This window comes from Mustela nigripes, chromosome 16 (genome assembly GCF_022355385.1).
Source record: "Mustela nigripes isolate SB6536 chromosome 16, MUSNIG.SB6536, whole genome shotgun sequence".
Lineage (NCBI taxonomy): Eukaryota > Metazoa > Chordata > Mammalia > Carnivora > Mustelidae > Mustela > Mustela nigripes.
This window is the reverse complement of record NC_081572.1, coordinates 17771281-17793819: the sequence shown is the minus strand read 5'-3', so window position 1 is coordinate 17793819 and position 22539 is coordinate 17771281. Positions and strand designations below refer to the sequence as shown.

The 22539-nt window shown below is 45.4% G+C and overlaps 1 protein-coding gene across 1 annotated transcript in view; it reads right to left on the bottom strand.

The window, feature by feature from the left end:
- EFTUD2 (elongation factor Tu GTP binding domain containing 2) overlaps positions 1-22539 on the bottom strand; it is a 41037-nt gene that overhangs the window by 7377 nt on the left and 11121 nt on the right. Inside the window, exons 3-16 of the mRNA XM_059380725.1 lie at positions 21951-22116; positions 20601-20679; positions 19099-19174; positions 18537-18602; positions 17716-17751; positions 15142-15232; positions 14121-14203; positions 11227-11393; positions 8717-8841; positions 4853-4916; positions 4429-4519; positions 2691-2826; positions 1456-1583; positions 368-561 (exon numbers count right to left, since the gene is read on the bottom strand). Coding sequence (XP_059236708.1) covers positions 368-561; positions 1456-1583; positions 2691-2826; positions 4429-4519; positions 4853-4916; positions 8717-8841; positions 11227-11393; positions 14121-14203; positions 15142-15232; positions 17716-17751; positions 18537-18602; positions 19099-19174; positions 20601-20679; positions 21951-22116 — 1502 coding nt within the window. The remainder of the gene's footprint in view (positions 1-367; positions 562-1455; positions 1584-2690; positions 2827-4428; positions 4520-4852; positions 4917-8716; positions 8842-11226; positions 11394-14120; positions 14204-15141; positions 15233-17715; positions 17752-18536; positions 18603-19098; positions 19175-20600; positions 20680-21950; positions 22117-22539) is intronic.

The window sequence follows — 22539 nt, the reverse complement described above, 5'->3', positions numbered from 1 at the left end:
AGAATAGTCAGTGGAGGCTGGGAGACCATTTCTTTTGGGAAGAAACATAGAGGTTATGACTTAGGAACACAGAAAAGGAAGAGAGGATTAAGAGTAAAAATAGAAATCCTGCCACCAAAGTTTATACAAGCCATTCAAAATGCAAAGGCAAGGCTCTTGGCATTATCCCAAGAGTAGCTGCCTTTTGGCCCTAGCAACTCTGGGTAGTAAGAACTGGAAGTCAACAGATGTGAGGGAGGGTCAGCTGATCTATTATAGGGGGCCATGCAGCTACTGTGCTTCCAAGCAGGACCACTCCCTCCAGCTCCTTGCGGTGGCTCCAGTGACAAGGCCAAGGTGTGCCTCTATGGGCTCTGGTTGGCGGTACCTGGCTACAGAGATCCAGAGGCGGCCCACGGTGCATATCTGGGAGTCCTCCTCATCCTCCAGGGTATAGTTCTCCCCCAGCACCTTCACAGGCTGCCCGGCGTGGATGGTGCCGCTCAGCACCCGGCCAAAGGCATGAAATTGAACTCCATCATCTGTGCTGTACATCTTGGTAGTGTGGCACATCAGGGGACCCTGGAGACGGGGACGGAGTGCGGGGTCAACCACACATATTCCCACGGTAAATACCACGGTCTCTATCTCCCTTGATAGCAATGACATGAGGTCCAAGAAAAGACCGCCCAGACCTAGAGGAAGATGCGTCAATCTCCTGGGAAAATTCCAAACCACGCCCTGACTCCTGCTTAGTTAACAGATGTCACAGGCAGAGCAATAGAACTCTTTTCCTTTTCTTTAGGGGGATGAGGGCAATGGCAAAGAAAAGCAGGTTTAAGATGGCAGACGGGCACTATTCACTTGCAAAATTACAAGTTGCTTGTCCCAAATTCTTTCCGAAGATGGAACTCAGGTCTCAACTGTTTGGGTGTTTATGCCAAAAAACTAGACTGACTTAGGAACGGCTGGGAAAGACTGTTCTATTTTTTTATTTAAAATTTTATTTATTTACTTATTTTTAAAATAAGCTGTACACTCAGTGCGGATCTTGAACTCATGACCCTGAGATCATTGCTCACACGCTCTACTGACGGAGCCAGTCAGGCACCCCTGGGAAAGATCTTTTTAAAGCCCAAGGCTAACAAGGTTAGCTCCCATTGTTGAATCTTTACTCTCTGTCAGACACCGCGCAGAACACAGTATAATACTTTCTCTATCTTATTCAATTCCTGTAACAATCCCATACAAATTATTATCCTCATTTTACATACCAAGACTCTTAGAAAGACTGAATAATGTTCCCAAGCTCACACCACCGTAACACTAGGCTCGGAATCCAGGTCTCTTTGGCTTTGCTCACGGAGAGTGGGTGACAAGCAAGGATGGAAAGAAGGCATTCTTTCTATGACCCAGAAAACAACTTCCCCACACACGAGGGAACAAACATTAAGAGAAATGGGGGCTTTCCCTTACGTCGGGGTCACAGTCGCTCATGGCCTCGCCGAGATCAGAATCCACGCCACCGGTGTAGGTGTGCTCAATCTTGGGCTTGGCGCCCACCTTTGGAGAGGGGATATGCTGCACACACATGTCCACAAAGCCTGTGGAAGGAGAAGAGCAGGCCATTAGCATACACTCTCACGGGGGAAGTGGGTGGCGAGTTATGGGTCTACTTGTGATGGCCAGAGAGCTAAAAGCGAGGGGACTGATGTTCAGCTCTGAAACTTACGGCGCCACACTTACGCCAGGGAAGAGTAAGAAGCAGGGCTCAGTGGTTCCGTGGAACTCAGCAGACAAAAATTTTCAAGTATCTCTACCAATCCACACTCTTTGAATGAATAGAAACACTGACTGAGCGCTTACACTAAGTAAGTACCCCATCTCTTTAAGATCTACTTAGAACAATCCCTAAATCGATTCTTTCCTTTTGGGAAACGCTGCATGTTTCTGTTCTATACATGTTCCTGTTTTTCTAACAGCTAATGAGCCACGCCAGAGAGGACCTCCATTAGCACCCTGCTAAAGGCAGATCTGTTTTCAGTGGGTATCTCCTAGGCTGGGCTGATGGCCTGCCCAGAATGAACTACTAGAATTAGCCCTTGGAGGATTCAGACACCTAATTACCACCCAACTCAGAACCAAGAGACTGCTGAGGGGGCCCTTAGCCATTGCCTTTTCTGCCTCCCTTATTTTACAGATGAGAAATCGAGTCACAGAAGAACTGGGGGTCTAGCCCAGGGTCTCACCACATGGAAGGGTCAGGGCCATAACAGCAGCAAGACTCAGGTCTTTTCCTAACCAGGCTAGGGCTTTTTCCACTGAGGCACCTGCCTTCCGTGTCACTCAACTAGAGAAGACAGGAGTTCGGGGGAAAGAAATCTGAGCCGGGTGCTTTCCCACTACTTCATATCCCTCAGGAGTCTACCTTCCTGATGGGCTCCTGGCAAAAACACTAGAACCTCAGAATCTGCTTCCCCATCTCCTTTATTTGCATGCTCCTCCTGGTAGGGAAATATAATTGCTTCTGTGTCCCAAGAAGAGTCCTTGGTACCGTCCACTGAAGAAGAGAGCTGGGAGAAAATCTGGGTGCCAGGCATCCCAGCCTGCAGTTTATTACTCCTCCTGTGGGAGGAGGAAGAGCTCTGCATGACACCTGTGGCAGAATGTGGCGATGGGGATGGGAAAGGGGCCGTGAGCTCTTCTGTTACCTGTGAACTCGCCAAAGAATTTTTTGCAGACCAGCCTGAGCAGGGGGCGGATGTTCAGCTTCAGTTCCTCCTTGGTCAGGTGAATGCCAAGCTCATCCAGAGTCCTGGGGAGGCTGGTGTCCACGTCACCCACCACCTGTGTGGGTACGAGACATGTCAGCTGCATGTCTAGATTTCCCATTAGGTTCCAGGGAAATCTTCGGTACCTACTCTTTAAACCAACGCGGGGGGGAGGGGGGGCGTCGGGGGAAGATTTGGTTAAATGCCCACACCAGCCAATAAACCTGGACCTCTGGAACGGACCTTCAGTGCTGCCCCCTGGTGTCTGCAAAGCAGCATCTCCTCAAACTCAGGAAATCCCTCACCCTTCCCTATTTTAGAGACTTCTCCAATTGAGAGCATCGTTGCACTGGAAGGAACCAAAAAAGGTCACCTAGCAGTCCATCCACTGGTCGGGCAAAGCCAAGCTAAATCATTCTCAACAGACTCAAGGTCTCTACTGAGACAGATTCTATAAATTTCTTTTATTAATCCATTCCAATCTGACACAAGATACTAAGCATTTTTTAGCACCAATAAATTTTAATCATGCTATTTTGTCTTGTTGTTGCTATGTTCTACTTTTTTGTCAGTTGGAATGGCCACACACATTTTGTGTATGTGTATGTGCCCACTGTGCACTGGGCTTATTAAACACTGGAATATTTTATAACTGTCTTGGAAAAAAGGTCTATGAAAATTCCTGTACAATGTCACCCTTTTACTTCTTTCTTCTGACTTTTAGGTAGCACAAATTCATGCAAATGCAATGCTATGCTCTTTTCTACGAAGCATCCCATGGTTGTTTTTTTTTTTTTTTTTTTAAAGATTTTATTTATTTATTTGACAGAGAAAAATCACAAGCAGGCAGAGAGACCGGCAGAGAGGGGGAGGCAGGCGCCCTGCTGAGCAGAAAGCCTGATTCGGGGCTCTATACCAGGACCTGGGACAATGACCTGAGCTGAAGGCAGAGGCTTTAACTCACTGAGCCACCCAGGTGCCCTGCATCCCACATGTTTAACTACATCTTTACCACTGTCTGATGGATCCTTTCTTCCTTTTTTCTAGTAAGCTCTATGCCCAACACAGAGCTTAAACTCAAGACCCAGAGATCAAGAGTCGCATGCTCTACCCACTGAGCCAGCCAGGGGCCCCATGATGCATCCTTTTCAATTTGACAAACATCACATACACACACACCCACAAAAGTCATTAAAAGCTAGCTCATAAGCCATTCTGTTAATGGATGCAAAATACTTAAATCATCTGAGATGTACCATAATTCATTTAACCTGATTCTCATTGGTAAGCATTTAACTTATTTCCAGTTTTTAAATAATGCTTTAACTTATACATTATATACATATGTTAAACCTGGAGAACTTTCTCAACTTGATCTGTAAATCAAATCCCCACAACTGACATTATTAATTCTCAAGCATCATAATCCTTTGAATACAAAATCTTTACACCAAATTCTCCAGAGCCTTTTCCTTCTGTATCTTTCCTCTTCACTCTGAATTCAACAGCATCTAGAGGACTGTAGTGTTCTAGATCGAGAAGACTGGTGATCAACTATCCTCATACTTAGTGATACGAAACTGAGCTGGTTTATGGGCAAGGGGAGGTGTGAGTTCACTAGCTTTTCCACCTCATGCTTACGAGGGCAGACCTGAACCAGGTGGCCTGACACACTCACCTGAGCGAGGATCTTATAAAGGGGCTCCAAGATAAACTCCACAAAGCTCCTCTGGGAGCTGCTGGTTGGGGCCTTTTTGGTGAACTTTCGTCTAAAGAGGAAAAAACAAGAGTTATGGGTGAGCCAGCAGGAAGAAGGCATGTCACTGATCCTAAGGGTATATCTCCTAAAGTTCTCAATCTGAGCAGGGTCAAAGGGAAGGAGTGTGTATGTGATCATAACATTTCCAAAGAGAGATTCCTGAGAGGGCATATGGTTCTGACTCGCATGCACGCCTGAACTGAGCTGTGAACGTCCTCAAGAGGAACAGCTTCATTCTGCTAAGAGCTCAGGAAGCCACTCCACTTACAGGAGGCAGGATCGTGGCTTATAAAAATGTAGGTTTTAATCTTAGGAACTCTTTCTCTGTCCCCACTCTACTTACGTTTTGGGGTTGAAATAAATGTCACCCCAGAGTCTTTTAGCAAATTCCTGGTAGTTAATGTCACCTGTAAGAGAAGACATACGATTATAACCTGCCCAAGTACTGTTTGAAAGTCTGTTTCAGGTGTGTAAGTGGTTTACAGCTGAGGAATTCTAGCATCTTCCTTTCCAAGGTCTCGACATTTCCTTCAGGCAGGCAGACAAGGATAGCACTGGCCCAAAGTCAACAAGACTATGCTGGAGCCAAAATGAGCACCTAAATGGCTCTCCATGTCTAGCAAGCAAAAAACTGAGCTATGGACAAGGGTACGGTTTATACTCTTTCCTGCGAGAAAACAGGCTCAGCTGTTCACGTGTTATGCTCTACAAACACTGTTCCTTCTAGAAGTGGAGCTTAATGGCTCCCTCATTCTTCCTGGATCTACAGAAACTCTCTGCGGCCAGTGTGGGCAGTCTCCCAGCTGCAGTGCCATGCTGAACTTCTGACTAGCCCTAAGCTTCTGGAAGGCAGACAGCCAGTCCTCTGGAGAGAAAAACACCAAAGCCAACCTTCATCTCATCTTTTACCAATTAATCTTTTTAGTTTGACTGTAACCCTTAATCCCGATCAGTCTAAGCCAAGCAATGGGGCCTTTTAAAATTCAAGATCTTCTCAGTCAAGAGCTCCTGTAATACAGTCAGCTAGATCACTGACATCACCAACTAGCTCCCGAGTATTTCTATCCAGATGTCAGACTGTTTCCTCTCACTCGAGATGGCATACAGGGAATTCATCATCTTTTCCCTAAAGCTACGTTCCCCTTCAGACTGTTCTCTCTCTCAGTAGGCTCCTTGGCACTTCAACCAAGTTCAAAATCTGTTTCTTCCGCACTTTGTTGATTACCAAGTTCTCCCCTTCTTTCTCCCATTAGTGAAGCTCTCTCCTCTGCACCACTGTATCTATTACACACAAAGCACAGCACACTCACGCAGTGCACACTCACAAGAACCAGGCCTAGCGTGCTACTGAAGTGTGACAAACGCTCACTGAAAGAACGGGAGGATGGCTCTCCAACCCAACTCCTCCTTTTCCAACTCACAGATAACAGGAATCCAGCACTTGCAAGCCTGTATCTGAATATTGGTAGAAGTGTCTAAGTGGGTGTTCCTTCCAGCACCCTCTCCTCTCTCTGGCCCACCTTCTATCAGCTTTGCCCATGTCAGCCCACCCCCATCTTTATTTTCATTTATTAAATTTTTAAACATTACTTTGTGGCATTTTCCCCATTTATTTTATATGTGTATCTTTCTTAAGCAGGTTGTGAGGGAGAAGTTGGATCTTGGGAAACACATACAGCCCTCAGGATACCACAGGGGCTGGGAAAGTGGCCTGGGGACATGAATTTCATGTCTTGTTTGCTTAAGACGGCCTGGGGAAAGAAACAGCCTCGGGACACAGGCTTCTGTCCTGCCCAGAAGCATCAATCTTACTGGAGGACTTCTGGGGTCCGTATGTGAACAGGTGAGGGAACAGGGTGGAGGGAATGTTGTCAAAGCACAGAGTCAGGTTTAGGTCGGCCACCACCGTGCAGGAAGTCTAGCTCCTGGGAAAGGAGAATTAGTTGAGGTATTGATTTACGCAAGAAATCTTCCCTGTCCCCCCTCAGAGCACTCTCTGAATGTTTGGCAAAGAAGGGTCAGGGCCGCAAGCTGGTGCGGGGGAGCCTGGTGAAGGTTCTGCCCCTCAAGGTTAAGTTCAGCCCACAGATGATGCATGTCCTTCTAGCAAAGGACAGGCTCTGTCTGCAGGTTTAAATGGTTGACTAAACGGAAAGAAGAGTAGTTTGTGACATGTGCGTTCATATTCCACACTTGTAAGTGAAGTTTTATAGGAACACGGTGACACTCGTTCACTTACGTATCGTCTGCAGCTGCTTTTGTGCTGTCAGAGAAGTGAAACGGTAGTGACAGAGGCCATGTGGCTATAGCACCCCCAATCTTTAATAGCTCCCAACTGCCTAAAGGATAAAGTCAAAATTCTTTTGTTGGACATTTCAAACCCTCCTCGATGTGGTCCCACCCCTGCCTGCCCAGTTTTACTTCAACTCTTCTCCTTGGTGAGACGGTCCACCAATATTAAAGCAGGCCATGCGTCCAAACCACCTGCTTCTGGGCCTCCCTGCCCAACACTGCGAGTCTGGGATTCCCAGCTCCCTACTCTACACCTGTCCACCAAACCCCATCTCGTCCTGCCCAAGCTGATGCCATGCACTGCTGTTCATACTCTGTGGGTTTCTGTCTACCCCCTCTTAACTAGGACAGGACATCAACTGTGGCAGTACAGTGTGACGGGAAAGACCCCCAAATTGATTCTAGTCCCCAACCCATCAGGTTCTGTACCCATCAGGTTCTGTACACTTGCCCATACATGAAATGAAAAAGAAGGATTCAGTGATCTCTGATAGTCCTTCCAGAGCTAACTTTATACAAGTCCACGTGTGGTTTTTCACGATGACATCAGAGCCCCCAGCTGGCTGCTCTGTAAATGAACAGTGGGTCTGAGGATGGGTAATACTCTCCGGAGGCTTAGGGCCATTTCCACTCAGGAGCTGAACCATTAATACATGGTAGTTACAGAGACGGTCTTTGCTTCACATGCTGATATAAAGAACATTCAGAAACCTATAAACTAGAACGCTCCTCAGAGGGGTTTCATTTACGGTCCATCTATTTCTCCCCGTTCCAAAGAGCCAGCTACAAACAACTAAAATATACGCCTGATGATAAAGCAGTTAAGTTACAACACAACTATCTGTACCCTGGAGCTACAGGCAATTAGAGAAAATAATTTTTTGAAATGAATTCTAATAAAACAGGCAAATGCTTATAAGCCACTGCTGAGTGAAAATCTATCGTGTATTATTATATATTTTATATGTGTTATCTCTCTCTCTATAAAACGTGATCTCGCTTATGTAGAACACTCCACAGAGAGAGAGCTGACAAATGTCTGCAGCACTTACAATAATGAAGTTAAGGGTAGCTTTGCTTTCTGGATTGGATTTTACTGTATTTCTCAGTTTTCTACAGTGAGGACGCGGTAAATATGTACATATTTTAAAGAAGAAAGTTGTTCTTGCCCATTTCTTTCATAAGAGCAAGTGAAGGACAACTCTGGAGAGAACAGAAACACTGGAGCGCCAGCGCCTGTCAGCTGCAATCTCGTTCCCAGAGCCTCTCCTCAGCTCTTAAAATGGGGTGATCATCATCCCCTAATGGGGCAGAGAATTCGGCCCTCAGGACACGGTTGTTATCATCGAAATCGGAGGGAACCGGGAGGCCCAGAGGCAGAGAGCGCCAGTCTCTGGAGTTGGGAAGCGGGTCCCAGGGCTCTGGCGTCAAGGCTCCTGGGACCTGTGAAATCATTCGGCTGGGCATCCCTGCGGGCTGCGAATCCAACATGAGCTCTCGGGGAGGCCTACAAAATGTCGATGTGCCTACATACGGTCAGAAAGACAGCAGGAAGCACACTCACGAGAGACCCACCTCTGAGGAAGAAGTCTGAAAGGGCATCGTGGGCACGGATCACTCCTTCCGGACAGTATCTGTCTCACATGGGGGAGATTCCTATTCCTAAAACGAGCTCCCCCTCCCCTCCCCCACTTCTTTCCCAGGCACCTTTATCTTTCTATTCTTTAGGAACCACTTAACCAAAAGAAGGGATCTAGGGGCCAAAGAGAGTGACAATAATGGTTGTGACAATAACAGTTGATAAGCTGCTCCCCCAACAGGGGATGCCGGCATGAAGCCACTTCGGAACTCTTCCACAGGAAAGGCGCACATGGCTCCGGGGAAGCTGGAAGGCAGACTGCCAGCCGGAGCTTACCGAAGGTGTCAGCATAGATCTTGGCAAAGGAGCCCAGCGTGAAGCAGATGCTGTACTGGGAGCTGGAGAAGCAGACGTTGCCCAGGAGTGGGGAAAGGATCAGGTTCTCATCGGTGGAATACATGCTGAAACAGAGAGAGTCATGAGTGTAGAGCCAGGCCAAGCAGCAACACCGACACCGCACAGGGGTCCCACCACTCAGGGTCCCAGCCTCTCTCCAGCCCTTGCCCTCGGCACGTGCCGGCATCACACACTCAGCTTTGCCAGCGGCCTGGCCCAAGAAAGTCGCGCCCTAGCTCCCAGTAACGAGCTGATTTCCCAGAGCCGGGAACTTCATGCACGATCCTAGAAAAGTTAACCACACCGGACAGACAAGGGAAAACTTGGAGGTCAGAGACAAAGCTCCTGGAAAGCAGGAAATCAATCTAATGTGGAAGGAGTGTATTTTGGAGAAATCTCAATTTCACAAATACAAACAGACATAAACACTAGAAATGGGATAAATAACAGAAGATAAGGGTAACTTTGCTCCCCGCTCTAATTACCCTGTTCTTTATTGTTTTGTTTGGCTTTGTTATACAAATTCACATTAAAATTTTGTCTTAAAAGCCATGCAGAAGCCACAGCATCCCACGTTCACTGACGTTTAAAAGAAAACCAGTTGAACACAGGAATCCAATCCATAATCCTAGCCTTACTGACAGATTGTTTTATGGAATTTCCCTTCTTTTCAGATTTTATTTATCTATTTGACAGAGACAGTGAGAGAAAGCGCATGTGCATGGGAGCAAGGGCACACGCTGAGGGAGGGGCAGGCTGAGGGAGAGGGAGAAGCAGCCTCTTCAAGGATCAGGGAGCCTAATGTGGGACTCAATCCCAGGCCATAACCTGAGCCAAAGGCAGACATGTAACCAACTGAGTCACCCAGGTGCCGTTTTACAGAACGTCTTAACTCATTTTATTATTATTCTAAAAAAGATTTTATTTATCTGAGAGAGAAAGAGAGAATGAGACAGCATGAGAGGGGAGAGGTCATAGGGAGAAGCAGACTCCCCACTGAGCAGGGAGCCCGATGTGGGACTTGATCGCCAGACTCCAGGATAATGACCGAAGCTGAAGGCTGTTGCTTAACCAACTTTGCCACGCAGGCACCCAAGAATTTAGAGGTGAAAGTACTGACTTATAAAGAGCAGTTCCCTACCTATTCAAGTTATACTCCCAAGAAGCAACTGCTTTCAACTTTTTTTTTAATGATTTTTTAAAAATATATTTATTTATTTATTTGACAGACAGAGATCACAAGCAGGTGGAGAGAGAGAGAGGAAGGGAAGCAGGCTCCCTGCTGAACAGAGAGCCTGATGCGGGGCTCAATCCCAGGACCCTGGGATTATGACCCGAGCCGAAGGCAGAAGCTTTAACCCACTGAGCCACCCACCAGGCACGCCTGCTTTCAACTCTTTTAAAGCTCTCAGACCACTTGCCCCGTACTTCTAAAGAAAATGTTTATGTTGCCCTCAATTTGTTTAGAGGCTGAGATCGGACTTCCTAGTCTGGTGATCAGGATTTATCCCATCTCCCACTTTAACAGGGGTGCATAGAGACGTCTAACATTTCACTTTGGGGCTCCTAACGTTATGTTAGTCTCCAGTCATTCTTAGCCCTTTTGGGGCCAGGGAGAGAGATCGCTGTTGGAATTAGGACTACATACTGAGGAGGCTCCTGCAGGTAAATCTGTCTCCGGTCATGGAGATACTATCCCCAGTCCTTAACTGGAGAGGTCTTCCCTCAAAAGAACAGCTTTGTCCTGGGCCCTTTGAGGGGCCTCAAGAAGTCATGCAGTCCATCTGTCAGCCTGCAGATAAGACCGTGGTTAAGATATATTTATAACCTATTCTTCCAAGTCACCTTGATACTGCGTTCTAAAGTCTCCCAGCCGTCACTCATACTTGTTAATAGAAGCCTGAGATGCATCTTGCTGAAAAGCAACCAGGGCCACAGAAACAACAGCCAAGAGTTCCTTCATTTACTGAGTCTGCGTTAGAAGGTAACAGCAGCTAACGATTCACCGGGCAGGTCCTGTATGCTAAGCAGTGTGCTCAGCGTGTTGCATCAAATATCTATCAAGCTTCTTAAAACATCCCATTAGGCTAACATTATTATTCCCCTTTCACAGAGGTGGAAGCTGATGCTCTAGGAGCGTAAGTCACTTGCCCAGCTTCACACACTTGGTATGGGGTAAAAGTGAGACCAGCTCTAGAGGCCCAGGTACTAAGCACGATGCAGAAGTGAACATGTGTCTTCAGCTGCACAGCTGGTGAAGGCCCAGGGTCAATGAGGCCAAGGGTGTTGAATCAAACCCTAGAGGAACCTGGAACATGCCCAGAGTCTGGTCCAAAAAGCCCATTAAGCACTCCCAAGAGATCAGCATTGCCTCTCACGGGTGTTCAAGGTTAAGACTGATAAAACACAGAGCTCCCAAGGACAGGAAAGCCATGCCCAGGGTCCTATACCTTATGAGTCCATTGACCTCATCCACGATGTGCCGCAGCTTGTAATAAGCATCGGTGGGAGGGAGCTTCAGTTCCAGAATCAGCCGGTCAATCTTGTTGATGCACACGGTAACCGCCAGCCTCTCCTGCACCGCGTGCTTGATCAGCCGCTCTGTGTTCAGCATCACCTGAGACACACAAGGCCCAAAAGGTGGTGAGAAGAGCAAAACGGGCAGAAAAGTCCAGAGCAAAGCCAAAGAGGGTACTATCAGAAAATATGAAACATGAGGAAAAGAGGACCTGCAGAAATAGATTGTTGGGTGGAAGCAGAGGGTATGTTGGCCAGAGGCTGATTCAGGACCTTGAAGAGGGCACCTGGCAGGACAGACAACCACATGAATGATGCTGGGAACCAGGTCTCTCAGGCCTGGAAAAGAGGTGGAGCCAGGCCCAGGGAACACTTGGGGTGCTGGACGGAAGTGCAGGTATTATGATCGACACACACTTTCTTCTTTTTTTATTGTTAATCACGTTTCCTGTACATGTGTAGAAATTGTTATGGATGTGTGCGGGGATGCCTGTGTTCAGTGAAAGGGTCTAGAAGGAATGGACCCCAAAGCAGAGAACACATCCTGACCTTTATTTCTAAATACTAGTCCCCACTGTAAGGATCCAGAACTCCTTAAGAAACAGCTGATTCCAGGGCGCCTGGGTGGCTCAGTGGGTTAAGCCGCTGCCTTCGGCTCAGGTCATGATCCCAGGGTCCTGGGATCAAGTCCCACATCGGGCTCTCTGCTCAGCAGTGAGCCTGCTTCCCTTCCTCTCTCTCTGCCTGCCTCTCTGCCTACTTGTGATCTCTGTCAAATAAATAAATAAAAATCTTAAAAAAAAAAAAAAAAAGAAACAGCTGATTCCAGAATTGGGGCAGAGAAAGCACAAAATGAGTCTAGAACATCTTTTTATGCCTAAGAGAAAGGAAGTACTTGAAAGAAGATGGGACATGTCAAAAAGACAAAGAAGCCAACCCAAAGGAGCTCTACCTAACTGAATCTGGGATAGGCAGAGTATCAAGATATGGATAAGGGTATCAAGTAAGGATAGCAGTGGAGTATAACCTACTGATGAAATAAAAATCCGTGTATCCATACTGACAATAAGTAAACAAATGAGGGAGAAGGGAAAGTTCTTCCTTAAAACAGAATTCCAACCAAAAAATATAGAAGGAATAATAAAAGTTAGAAAATCACCATGTGCAACTACTATGGAAATAAACTAGGAATGATCTATGGAAGATACAACTTTGGGCTGGAGGGTGTGATTACTAGTCTTAGGGTCATGAGTTTGAGCCCCATGTTAGGTGCAAAGAGTAAAGAAATGTGGGGCACCTGGGTGGTTCTGTTGGTCAAGCTTCCAATTCTCAGTTTTGTCTTAGGTTGTGATCTGATGAGTCATGGAACTGAGCCTAGCATCTGCCTCTGCACTCAGTGGGGAACTGGCTTGAGATTCTCTCCCTCTGCCCCTCCCCAACCTGTATCCACTCTTTCTCTCTTAAATGAATAAATAAATCTTAAGAAAAAAAGTAACATGGACACCTGAGTGGCTCAGTTGGTTAAGTGGCTGCCTTCAGCTCAGGTTACGATCCCAGGGTCCTGGGATCAAGTCCCACGTCAGGCTCCCTGCTCAGTGCGGAGCCTGCTTCTCCCTCTCACTCTGCCTGCTGCTCCTCCTGCTTGTGCTCACTTGCACTCACTCTCTCTCTCTCTGGCAAATAAATAAAATCTTAAAAAAAAAAAAAAAGAAAAGAAAAAGAAGAAGAAAAAAGTAATGGATGATAAAACTAGCACGCAAAGTTTGGAAAGGAGAATGTATATACAGACTCAACATATATCCCCACAAATTATTTATTACTAAAGGGGAAATAGTAACTTTACACTGGGGAAACCTGGCAAACCCACCTGAACCGAGCGACCAAAGTTAGGATCACCAGTAATGGGATAAAGTGACACCCAGGGCCTCCTGATGTGATGTGACCCCTTACAACTATGTTCATGTAGCGTTCCTGCCAAAATAACCTGAACGTAAGCATGAGCGAACGTTCAGCAAACCCAAATGGAGACACTCTATAAAACAAATATAGCTTACCCTCTTCAAAAATGCCATCACAAAGGACCAAGAAAGGTTACTCAACAGTTTCAATTAAGAGACTCAGGGACTGAATGCTAGCCAGCATCCTTGATCAGGAAAAAAATAAATCCCATGAAGGACACTACTGGGACAGTAAGATCCAGAGAAAAAGATCTATATAATATATTCTACCAGTGTTAAATTCCCTGATTTTGGTAATTGTATTTTGGTCACGTCAGTGAATGTCCTCGTGCGGGCACGTGTACAGAGAAAGAATTACAAAGCAGATGAGAGTGCACTCCCTGTACCGTTTTTTGCAACTTTTCAATAAATTTGAAATTATTCCAAAATGAAGTCAATTAGGAAAGGGGGTTAAAAAAGCAACTCTGGCTCCCTCTGCTGGCTATCTCATCAACGACAACATAAACAGGATTAGCCAAATTACCTTTCAATTTAGAAATATACAAGACACTTTGGGCCTTTTAACTCCAGTCTCTCTAGTTTCGAAAAACGCATTAATATTTAAAATCAATTTACATGAATATACTTGCCTCCTTCTCTTTTAATTACATTTGTCATTTTATTTTGGGTCCTATCATTTTGAGCCTCACTGAACAGGGAGTGAGGGACTCACACTGAGAACTAATTTTGAACTTCATATGCTGCCTTAATTTCAGAGCAAACGTGAGCCTTAATCCCACAGACTTGTAATCATCTCTGATTACACTCTGGGCATTGGGTGGGGCAACCCCAGAAGGCAGGAGGGGTCATAAGAGTAGAGGCAGACTCACGCCTTCAGCGGCATCAATGAACAGGACAACTCCATCTGAGATGCGCAAGCCAGCCGTGACCTCATCAGAAAAATTCACATGTCCTGTAAGACAAAAACCAAGTAAGTCACTACCCGCAGGGTACCAGGCTGAGGCACAATTAACGTGTAGGAGGTCTGAGGGAACACTGCAAAGCATGTGAACCCCCAAATATGCCCTTTCCCTTCTCCCCACGGCTCCCTGCCGTGTATAAAGTTCCACCAGTTAGAGTCACATGCTTGGATTAAACTTTCATACAGCAAGTCCCCAAACACCAAAAGCACAAAGTGTGCTCTGTATGCCCTAGGAGGACCTAACAGATCGACATTCACACAACAGCTTGGTCTCAACTGCAGTCAGCAGAGTTCTGCGGGGGCACAGGACAATTCAGAGGCAGGAGAAAGGGCAAGAAGGGCCTGGTGCACAGGAGACAATTGCTGGCAAGGTGCTGCTGCTGGCAGACAGAGGCTGAGAGGTATCAGGGCACGGGGCGCCTGAGGGTGAGAAGGTCAGTTTGTCAAAACTCCAATGTTTCTATTTAAAACTCTGCCCCGAGTTGATCCTTTCCCTAAGATGAAGACAGAGGCAGCCACAGGGCAAGGTATGCTGCTCTTGCAGTGACCTGTATGGGCACTACCAGTTGGTGTGCTGACCCCACGGCCTCCTTCAAAAGACTGGGAATGCCTGAGGCCAAGGCCATGTCTGACTCACCCTCGTTAGCAAGCGCCTAGCATGGGGCCTGACACGCTGAAACGAGTAAATGAATGAGGTTTAAATATTTTAGAGCAGAGCAGAGAGGAGCGAAATAGAAAGCCTGGTGCACAGTCCCTGCTAATTAGCTAGTCAGAAGCAAAGGAGACTGAGGAAAACAGAAATTATTTCAATGGAAGGAGAAGTGAAGGTAACATAAACGCAAAGATGAAATGCTCTGCTCTGTGCTGGAAAGAGCAAAAGCACAAAAAACAAAGAGGATAAGGTTCTGATAGTAAATGGAATATCCTACCTGGAGTGTCCATGATATTGAAGAGGTAAGATTTTCCTTTGGTATCTGGCAAGACCACTGTCACGGGAGTGCTTTTGATGCCAACACCTCTCTGAAAGTCACAAAGGCAGAGAGGTCAAGACTGCGTCCTACAAGAGGGCTTCCTTCTGCTCTTAGGGCTTGCCAGCTGCGAGTAAGTTACACTGACCTCTCTCCTTGAGTGGCCTCTAACTAGAATGGCCCTTGAAGATGAAATATCTTGGTATTAAACATAATTTTTGCGGGGGTTTGGTTCAAATAAAAAAAAAAGAGTAAAAATAAAAATGAACAAGCAAGTAAAGCAGGATTAAACCTAACAAGAGAACCCAGTGTCCTATAATCTTAACTTCATATATGGTTAACAAAAATAAATGAAGTATCAGGGCGCCTGGGTGGCTCAGTTGTTAAGTGTCTGCCTTCAGCTCAGGTTGTGATCCCAGGGTCCTGGGATCGAGCCCCGCATCGGGCTCCCTGATAAGCGGGGAGCCTGTCTCCCACTCCCTCTGGTTGTGTTCCTTCTTTCACTGTGTCTCTCTCTGTCAAATAAATAAATAAAGTAAAAAGACATCCTGGGCATTTAAGGATTTAAAAAAACACGGTACCAAAAAAAAAAAAAAACACACACACAACAACAACAAAAAAAACACGGTACCCGTCTGCCCCTGCTGCCACCATGGAGCTTGTGAAAAAGCTTGTGGCTGGGGGGGGGGTATCCCCCCCAGTAAAAAAAGCAAGTTCTGCAGTCTACCTTGACTGCACTCACCCTGCGGAAGATGGAATCATGAATGCCTCTAATTTCGAGCAGTTTCTTCAAAAGAGAATGAAAGTGAAAGGCAAAGCTGGGAATCTTGGTGGAGACTGGGTTGTAACTATTGAAAGGTGCATGAGCAAGTACTCTAACTTCTCATGTGCCTTTTTCCAAAAGGTATTTGATAGATCTCACTAAAAAATATGTGAAGAAGAATCTATAGGACTGCGTGCAGTTGCTAACTGCAAAGAGAGTCATGAACTGTGTTCACTTCCAGATTAACCAGGATGAAGAGCAAGATTCAAAAGTATTTATCGGAAATATCTTACATGAATTCTTGATTGAATCTTGGGAATCAAAAAAAACCAAAACAAAAACAAAAAACTGACTCCTTGCAACATACACACATATATAAAAGCTCTAATAAGGGGGGGCTCCTAGCCAGCTCAGTCAATAGAGCAAGAGACTCTTTATCTTGAGGTTGGGAATTCAAGCCCCACATTGAGTGTGGAGATTACTTTAAAAAAAAAGGGGGGGGGGAATCTATTAAAAAAAAAAAAAAAAAGATAAGGGCACCTGGGTGACACAGTTGGTTAAATATCCAAGTCTTGATTCAGAGTTGTGAGCTCAAGCACAGAGTTGGGGCTCCATGCTGAGGGGTGGAGCCTACTTTAAAAAAAAAAGTGTTGCTTTTTAAAAAAGATTTATTTACTTATTTATTTGACAGAGAGAGAGAGAGAGAAATAGATCACAAGTTTGCAGAGAGGCAGGCAGAGAGAGAGAGGCGGAAGCAGGCTTCCCGCTGAACAGAGAGCCTGATGCGGGGCTAGATCCCAGGACCCTGAGATCATGACCTGAGCCAAAGGCGGAAGCTTATTAACCCACTGAGCCCCCCAGGCGCTCCCCCCCAAAAAAAGTTTTAACAAGAAGTAAGTGTTTAAAAATATCTAGCCAAATATATTAAAAAACAGTAATAGCTAACATATGTTGATTGCATGTCATAAGCCTGCACTGTTCAAAGTTCTTTTCGTAAACCACAGTTACGAACTTGAGCTCTCCATATGGTGATTTAAGAAAAAGAGACATCAGTAAATAAAGGAGAGAGGAAAGAGAAGGTTTGGAGAATAGGGGAAAGATCCAGATGGAAGAAGGACCCACCAGCTGGAGTGGGAAAGACAGCGATGTATGCTCACTGCTTTACACAGCAGAGAAGCACAAAGACAGAGGAACACACTCTCAAAGAGAAGTTAGTCCTAGAAAGAGATCATCATATGGATGGAATCATCGTACAGGTTTTTAGAATGATGTTATTTGGGGCGCCTGGGTGGCTCAGTGGGTTAAGCCTCTGCCTTAGGCCAAGGTCATGATCTCAGGGTCCTGGGATAGAGCCCCACATCAGTCTCTCTGCTCAGTGGGGAGCCTGCTTCCTCCCTCTCTCTGCCTGCCTCTCTGCCTACTTGTGATCTCTGGCTGTCAAATAAATAAATTAAAAAAAAAAATCTGTTGAGTTTCTGTAATAACTTACAGCATAAATGTAGATATCATCTCTTAGCATTGCCCTACTAAGCCAAATTAAATCCAGTCAAGAGTAGGAAGGTCCCTCCACCCATCCCACCACTTCCTGCCCTGTCCTCTTTTAAGTACTACATCAGGGGATAACTGGCAGAAGCTGCAAGATAAAGAGGTACGAGATGGGAATGAGAGAGGGTACAGAGCAAACTGTTAGCATAAAGGCTCCCCCACATTCCCTGCACAACTCCTGCTGGGTCAAGTGTGGGGAACAGTCAGACTTCCTTAGGCACACTTACCTCCTGCTCTGTGAAGAGGATGTCAGTATAGCACAGCTTTAAAAAAAAAAAAAAAAAAAGTGCTGTTACCACCTGACTCCAGACTCCTCTCCCACACAAACCATCAATCACTTTCCTCCACCAATTCCCAACTCAAGGCTTTCTGCCTCAGGAGGACAGATGGAAGACAGAAGGGTATCCTACAGAAATTCTAGCAATAAAACCAGTGCCTCTCAGGTGGAAAATGCTCCTGGATGGGTGGATTTTTTTGGATTTTTTTGGGGGGGTGGGTGGGTGTCAGGGCGGTCACTGAGGACCAGGTATGGCTGGAGACCTAAATTTTATCAAATGGTCTGAATTCTAAAGTGGTAAAGGGAGACACTTACGGCCTTTATGGAACCCCCGTGTGTCAGAACACTCAATCCAGCAGACACAGAGCATTTATTGCATTGAGACCTGTAGCCATATTCAGCCTCATTCACAGGCATTTAAATTTATCATGGAAACAACAAGGTCCAATTGTATTATATTTATAGAGTAGGCTATTAATACCAAGACAGGAAAGAATAGGCTATAAAAGTCAGGATATATCAGAACAGAGGAAAGATCCCAAGTGCAGAACAGATCATCCAAAAATACTGCAGGTTAATATTCTCTACGCTCCTAAGAAAGTTAAATTACTTTCTTTAAGGCTATGAATAGAGATTACAATTATAAAGCAGCACTTTGGAAGCATCATTATTTATAATGAAAATGGGAAAGGTGGAAGGAAGGGAAGGAGAGAGACACCCCTGTATATTCTCAATGGTTCATCCTAAACCCTCCACAGATTTTCTACTTACATCTTGGTCATAACGCTTCCTGATTTCCGGGTGAGTCTGCTCTATTAAGCAATCCACAAAACACGTCTGAAAGGGAGGAGAAGGTTAAGATCTGCCAAACACAAAGGAAAATCTACTCTACCCTTCTCTCAGTGCCCAATACACCACATAATTTAGGGATAAGGAGAGGAAGAAGTGAGCAAGGAGGATTATGGGACAGCAAGGGATTAACACTGAAGCCACAGGATTATTTTCAAATGAAAGATGAAATCTTTCTTGGACAAGCATTCCCCCAGGAAATGAAAACTTATAAAATCAGAGTATGGCTCAATTTCCCCTCTTCTGTCCAGATGTAGACACAAGGCTGGAAGTGGCTTAGAAACAGGCTCCATCTGCTGCTCAGGAAAAGCTAGAATTTCACAGCAGTTTTCACACTAGGCATGGAGGGCCCCCGGCCACACACATACATGGAGTGGGGAGGTCCGGCATTGTGTCCTCAAACCCCAACCTGTGACTCTGAGGGCTGAAAAAATGAGCAGGAACAAAGAGAAATTCTGTTCCAAGTAGCTGAAAGTTCTCTCACCTTGCCATGGTGGAGATGGCCACAGAGGGTCACATTTCTGATGAGTTCCGAGTTATCCATCAGATCTGCCAAGAAACTGAAAGGAGATAGGAAAAGAGAAAAGGGACTTTGGCAAAAGCTTCCAAATGCAAAGTGGTGCAAAGGTGTTTCATGTATCTTGTCAGGAACAACTTTCAGACCAACTGGAGAATGCTCAGAGGCAGACATGAATTTCTATATCTACACAGGTCTGGTTTTGGAAACGGAACAGACTTATGTAACACAACCCACGAAATGAGATTTCAAAAGCAAGAAGAAGAAAAGCAAAAAAAAAAAAAAAAAAAAAAAAAAAGACCAGCAGGCACGCATGCACATACACAAGCCTCAGGTTAGACTTGTTCCATTTATGCATCTACTCTGTTAATGCAAAGGGGACTTAAAATTACTGTGAGTTTCTCTTTCTTTTTTAAAAGACGTAAAAAATTTTAGATAGAGATAGAGTGCGGGGAGGGGTGGTGAGGAGCAGAGAGAGAGGGACAAGCAGACTCCTTGCTGAACGCAGAGTCTGATGTGCGGCCTGATCCTGTGACTCTAAGATCACGACCTGAGCCGAAATCAAGAGTGGGACGCTAAGCTCCCCCGGGCACCTCAGCTTCTTTCAAAACTGCCCTCAGAGCCAGTTAACGAAACTTTTCAGAAAACTCCACCTCATTAATGATGCCGAGGAGTTCTAGCTTGATCAAAACCAGCACCCACATAACTCATGGCAAGTCACCTTCAGAGGACTTTGGCTCTTTGAAACATCAAGCTCACTTTCAAAGATTTGAGATTTCACAAAATCACCATTGAGAACACAAGGGAATCTGAAGCAAGTTCTAAAGACAACTGAAAAGTCATTTTGAAAATGGCTGAATGTTGGTAGGCGAGCTGAGCATTCGGAAGGGACCCCACTCTTCTGGACAATTAGATGTCAGTATGTTTAAAAAAAAAAGAGAGAGAAAGAAAGAAATTTCATTATCTAATAATGAGTCCCAATCACTTTAATATATGAGGACTTACAAGTGCATTTCACCAACGAAAATATTTTCAGAAAGCCTGCGGCGTGAAGTCTAAAGCCCTCTCCACATGAATCCACCTACCTGCGCTCTTGTCTCCAAAATAAAGAGTTGTTATATTCCCCAAACTAAGCTTAAGTGATCCTACCACATCAAAATAGGTTCTGGTGGCCCCAACAATGACAATTACAATCCTCAGTTCTGCCTCAAAGGCCAGCCTCTTTTACCCAATTAAAGAGTTGGAAGAGAAAAGGCTGAGATCTGAATGAGAGCCAAGAGAAAAAGTTAAGATGGGCTTAACTTTTCCAGCAACCATGCATGCTCAAGGAAAATTCTGGCAAATTGTAGGAGAGGATCTTTGCTTTTTCAGTTCACTACCTACACTTCAATCACACACCACATCCCACCTCCACAGAATAATGAACCCACACTATTTGTGCAGAGAGGCAGAGAGACCTGAAAACTTACTCCATTTCATACACCGTGACAGGTAATGTCTGCTCCATCAGAGTGAACTTCTTGGTTTTCACCGGCTTAATAATAGGTTCTGGGGGGAAAAGAGTAGTGATGTGTAGGTTGGCATAAAACAAAAATACACAGCTCTATTCCATTAAACTGAGCTTTCTTTCTTTTTTTTTTTTTTTTTAAGTTATTTACTTATTTGACAGAAAGAGAGAATATGCAGGGGAAACTGAGGAAGAAGGAAAAAGAGAATCTCAAGCAGACTTCCTGGCAAGCACCGAGCCTAATGCAGGGCTTGATCTCACAACCATGATCTGAGCCAAAAGCAAGAGTCAGATGCTCAACCGACTAGACCACCCAGGCGCCCCTAGACTGAGCTTTCATAATGTATATGTGACATTAATTTATGTTATTCTAAGGACTACTCATAGGTTGAAACAAGTTCTGGAAATGCTGTCCGACACAAGACAGTGAAGGATCTGGAACTGTGGACTGAGAGATTTGGATTTCACTTTGTGAAGGAAGGGAGGGGGACTGGATATAGGCTGAGGTTAATGTAAGTTCAAAACCTCTCCTCCCATTTATAAAATCTAACCACTTCCCAGAAGGTCAATGAGAAGGATAAAAGAAGTGGAAAATCGGCACTATGAGGACTGGAAGGAGTTAAGAATTATTTCGATGGAAGAACAGATCACACCAGAGGGAGAACTTAAAAACAGTCTTGAAGTTGGGGAACTTGGGTGGCTCAGTCGGTTAAGTGTTGAACTCTTCATCTCAGCTCAGGTCTTAAAATCGGGGTCATAAGCTCAAGCCCCTTGTTGGGTTCCACCCTGGGCATGGAGCCTACATAAAAAAAACAGGGGATGCCTGGGTGGCTCAGTCAGTGAAGAGTCTACCTTTGGCTCAGGTCATGATCCCAGAGTCTAGAGATCAAGTCCCACACTGGGCTACCTGCTCGGTGGGAAGCTTGCTTCTCCCTCTGCCTGCTACTCCCCCTGCTTGTGCTCTTTCTCTGACAAAGAAATAAATTAAATCTTTAAAAATAAATAAATAAATAAGTAAATACTAAAAACAAAACAAAAACCAAAGATCCCAAAACAAAACTAACAAAAATAGTTTTTAAGCACCTAAACAGATATTCAGTAAATAAAAAACTCCCATTTGCTTCTTAATAAGCTACGAGTTGTACTGAATATTAAAACAGGGTGAAAGGAAGCTCAATCCAGAAGCAGTACCAGAAAGTAGTAGAGAGAAATGAATCAAATCCATTCACTGACCTCTCAACACTGCTGATGGCCATGACCTCAAGTTCTAGATTCCCTCTCACCTCTCCTAGCCCGCCGCCTCCTGACTCACCGGTGAGAGGCTGGGTGTCTTCCTCCTGAACGATGGTCTCCACTTCGGGGCCGTACACCTCCTCGGCCGTGGGGTAGTACTTCTTGTCCTCGTGCAGCACCACCTCCATCCCTGGGTGGTCCTCGTCATGGTCTCCTACGTCATCCTCGTCGTCATCGTCGTCCATCTAAGAGCACAGAGGGGACGAGGTCAGGAGAGGTGCGCGCCCTCCCTTCTCTGTGACTATGTTGTACGAGTTAAGAGCAATGGCTCCTCAGGTTGGATAGCTTCTTATTTTGAGTTTTGGGCCAAAGAATCAGCAGGGCAGGTCCTGCTCTTGTGTGGTCCTTCACGGTAAGCCATGACTACTGCCAGCAGTCCTGCTCTAAGCCAGCCCTTTCTTTAAATGTGGGTCACCACTCCCAAGTGGATTGTGATTGGAGAAAAAAAATGGCTTATCATAGCATATCATTTTTTTTTTAAGATTCTTTTTTTTTTTTTTAATTTTATTTATTTATTTGACAGAGAGAGATCACAGTTAGGCAGAGAGGCAGGCAGAGAGAGAGAGAGAGAGAGAGAGGGAAGCAGGCTCCCTGCTGAGCAGAGAGCC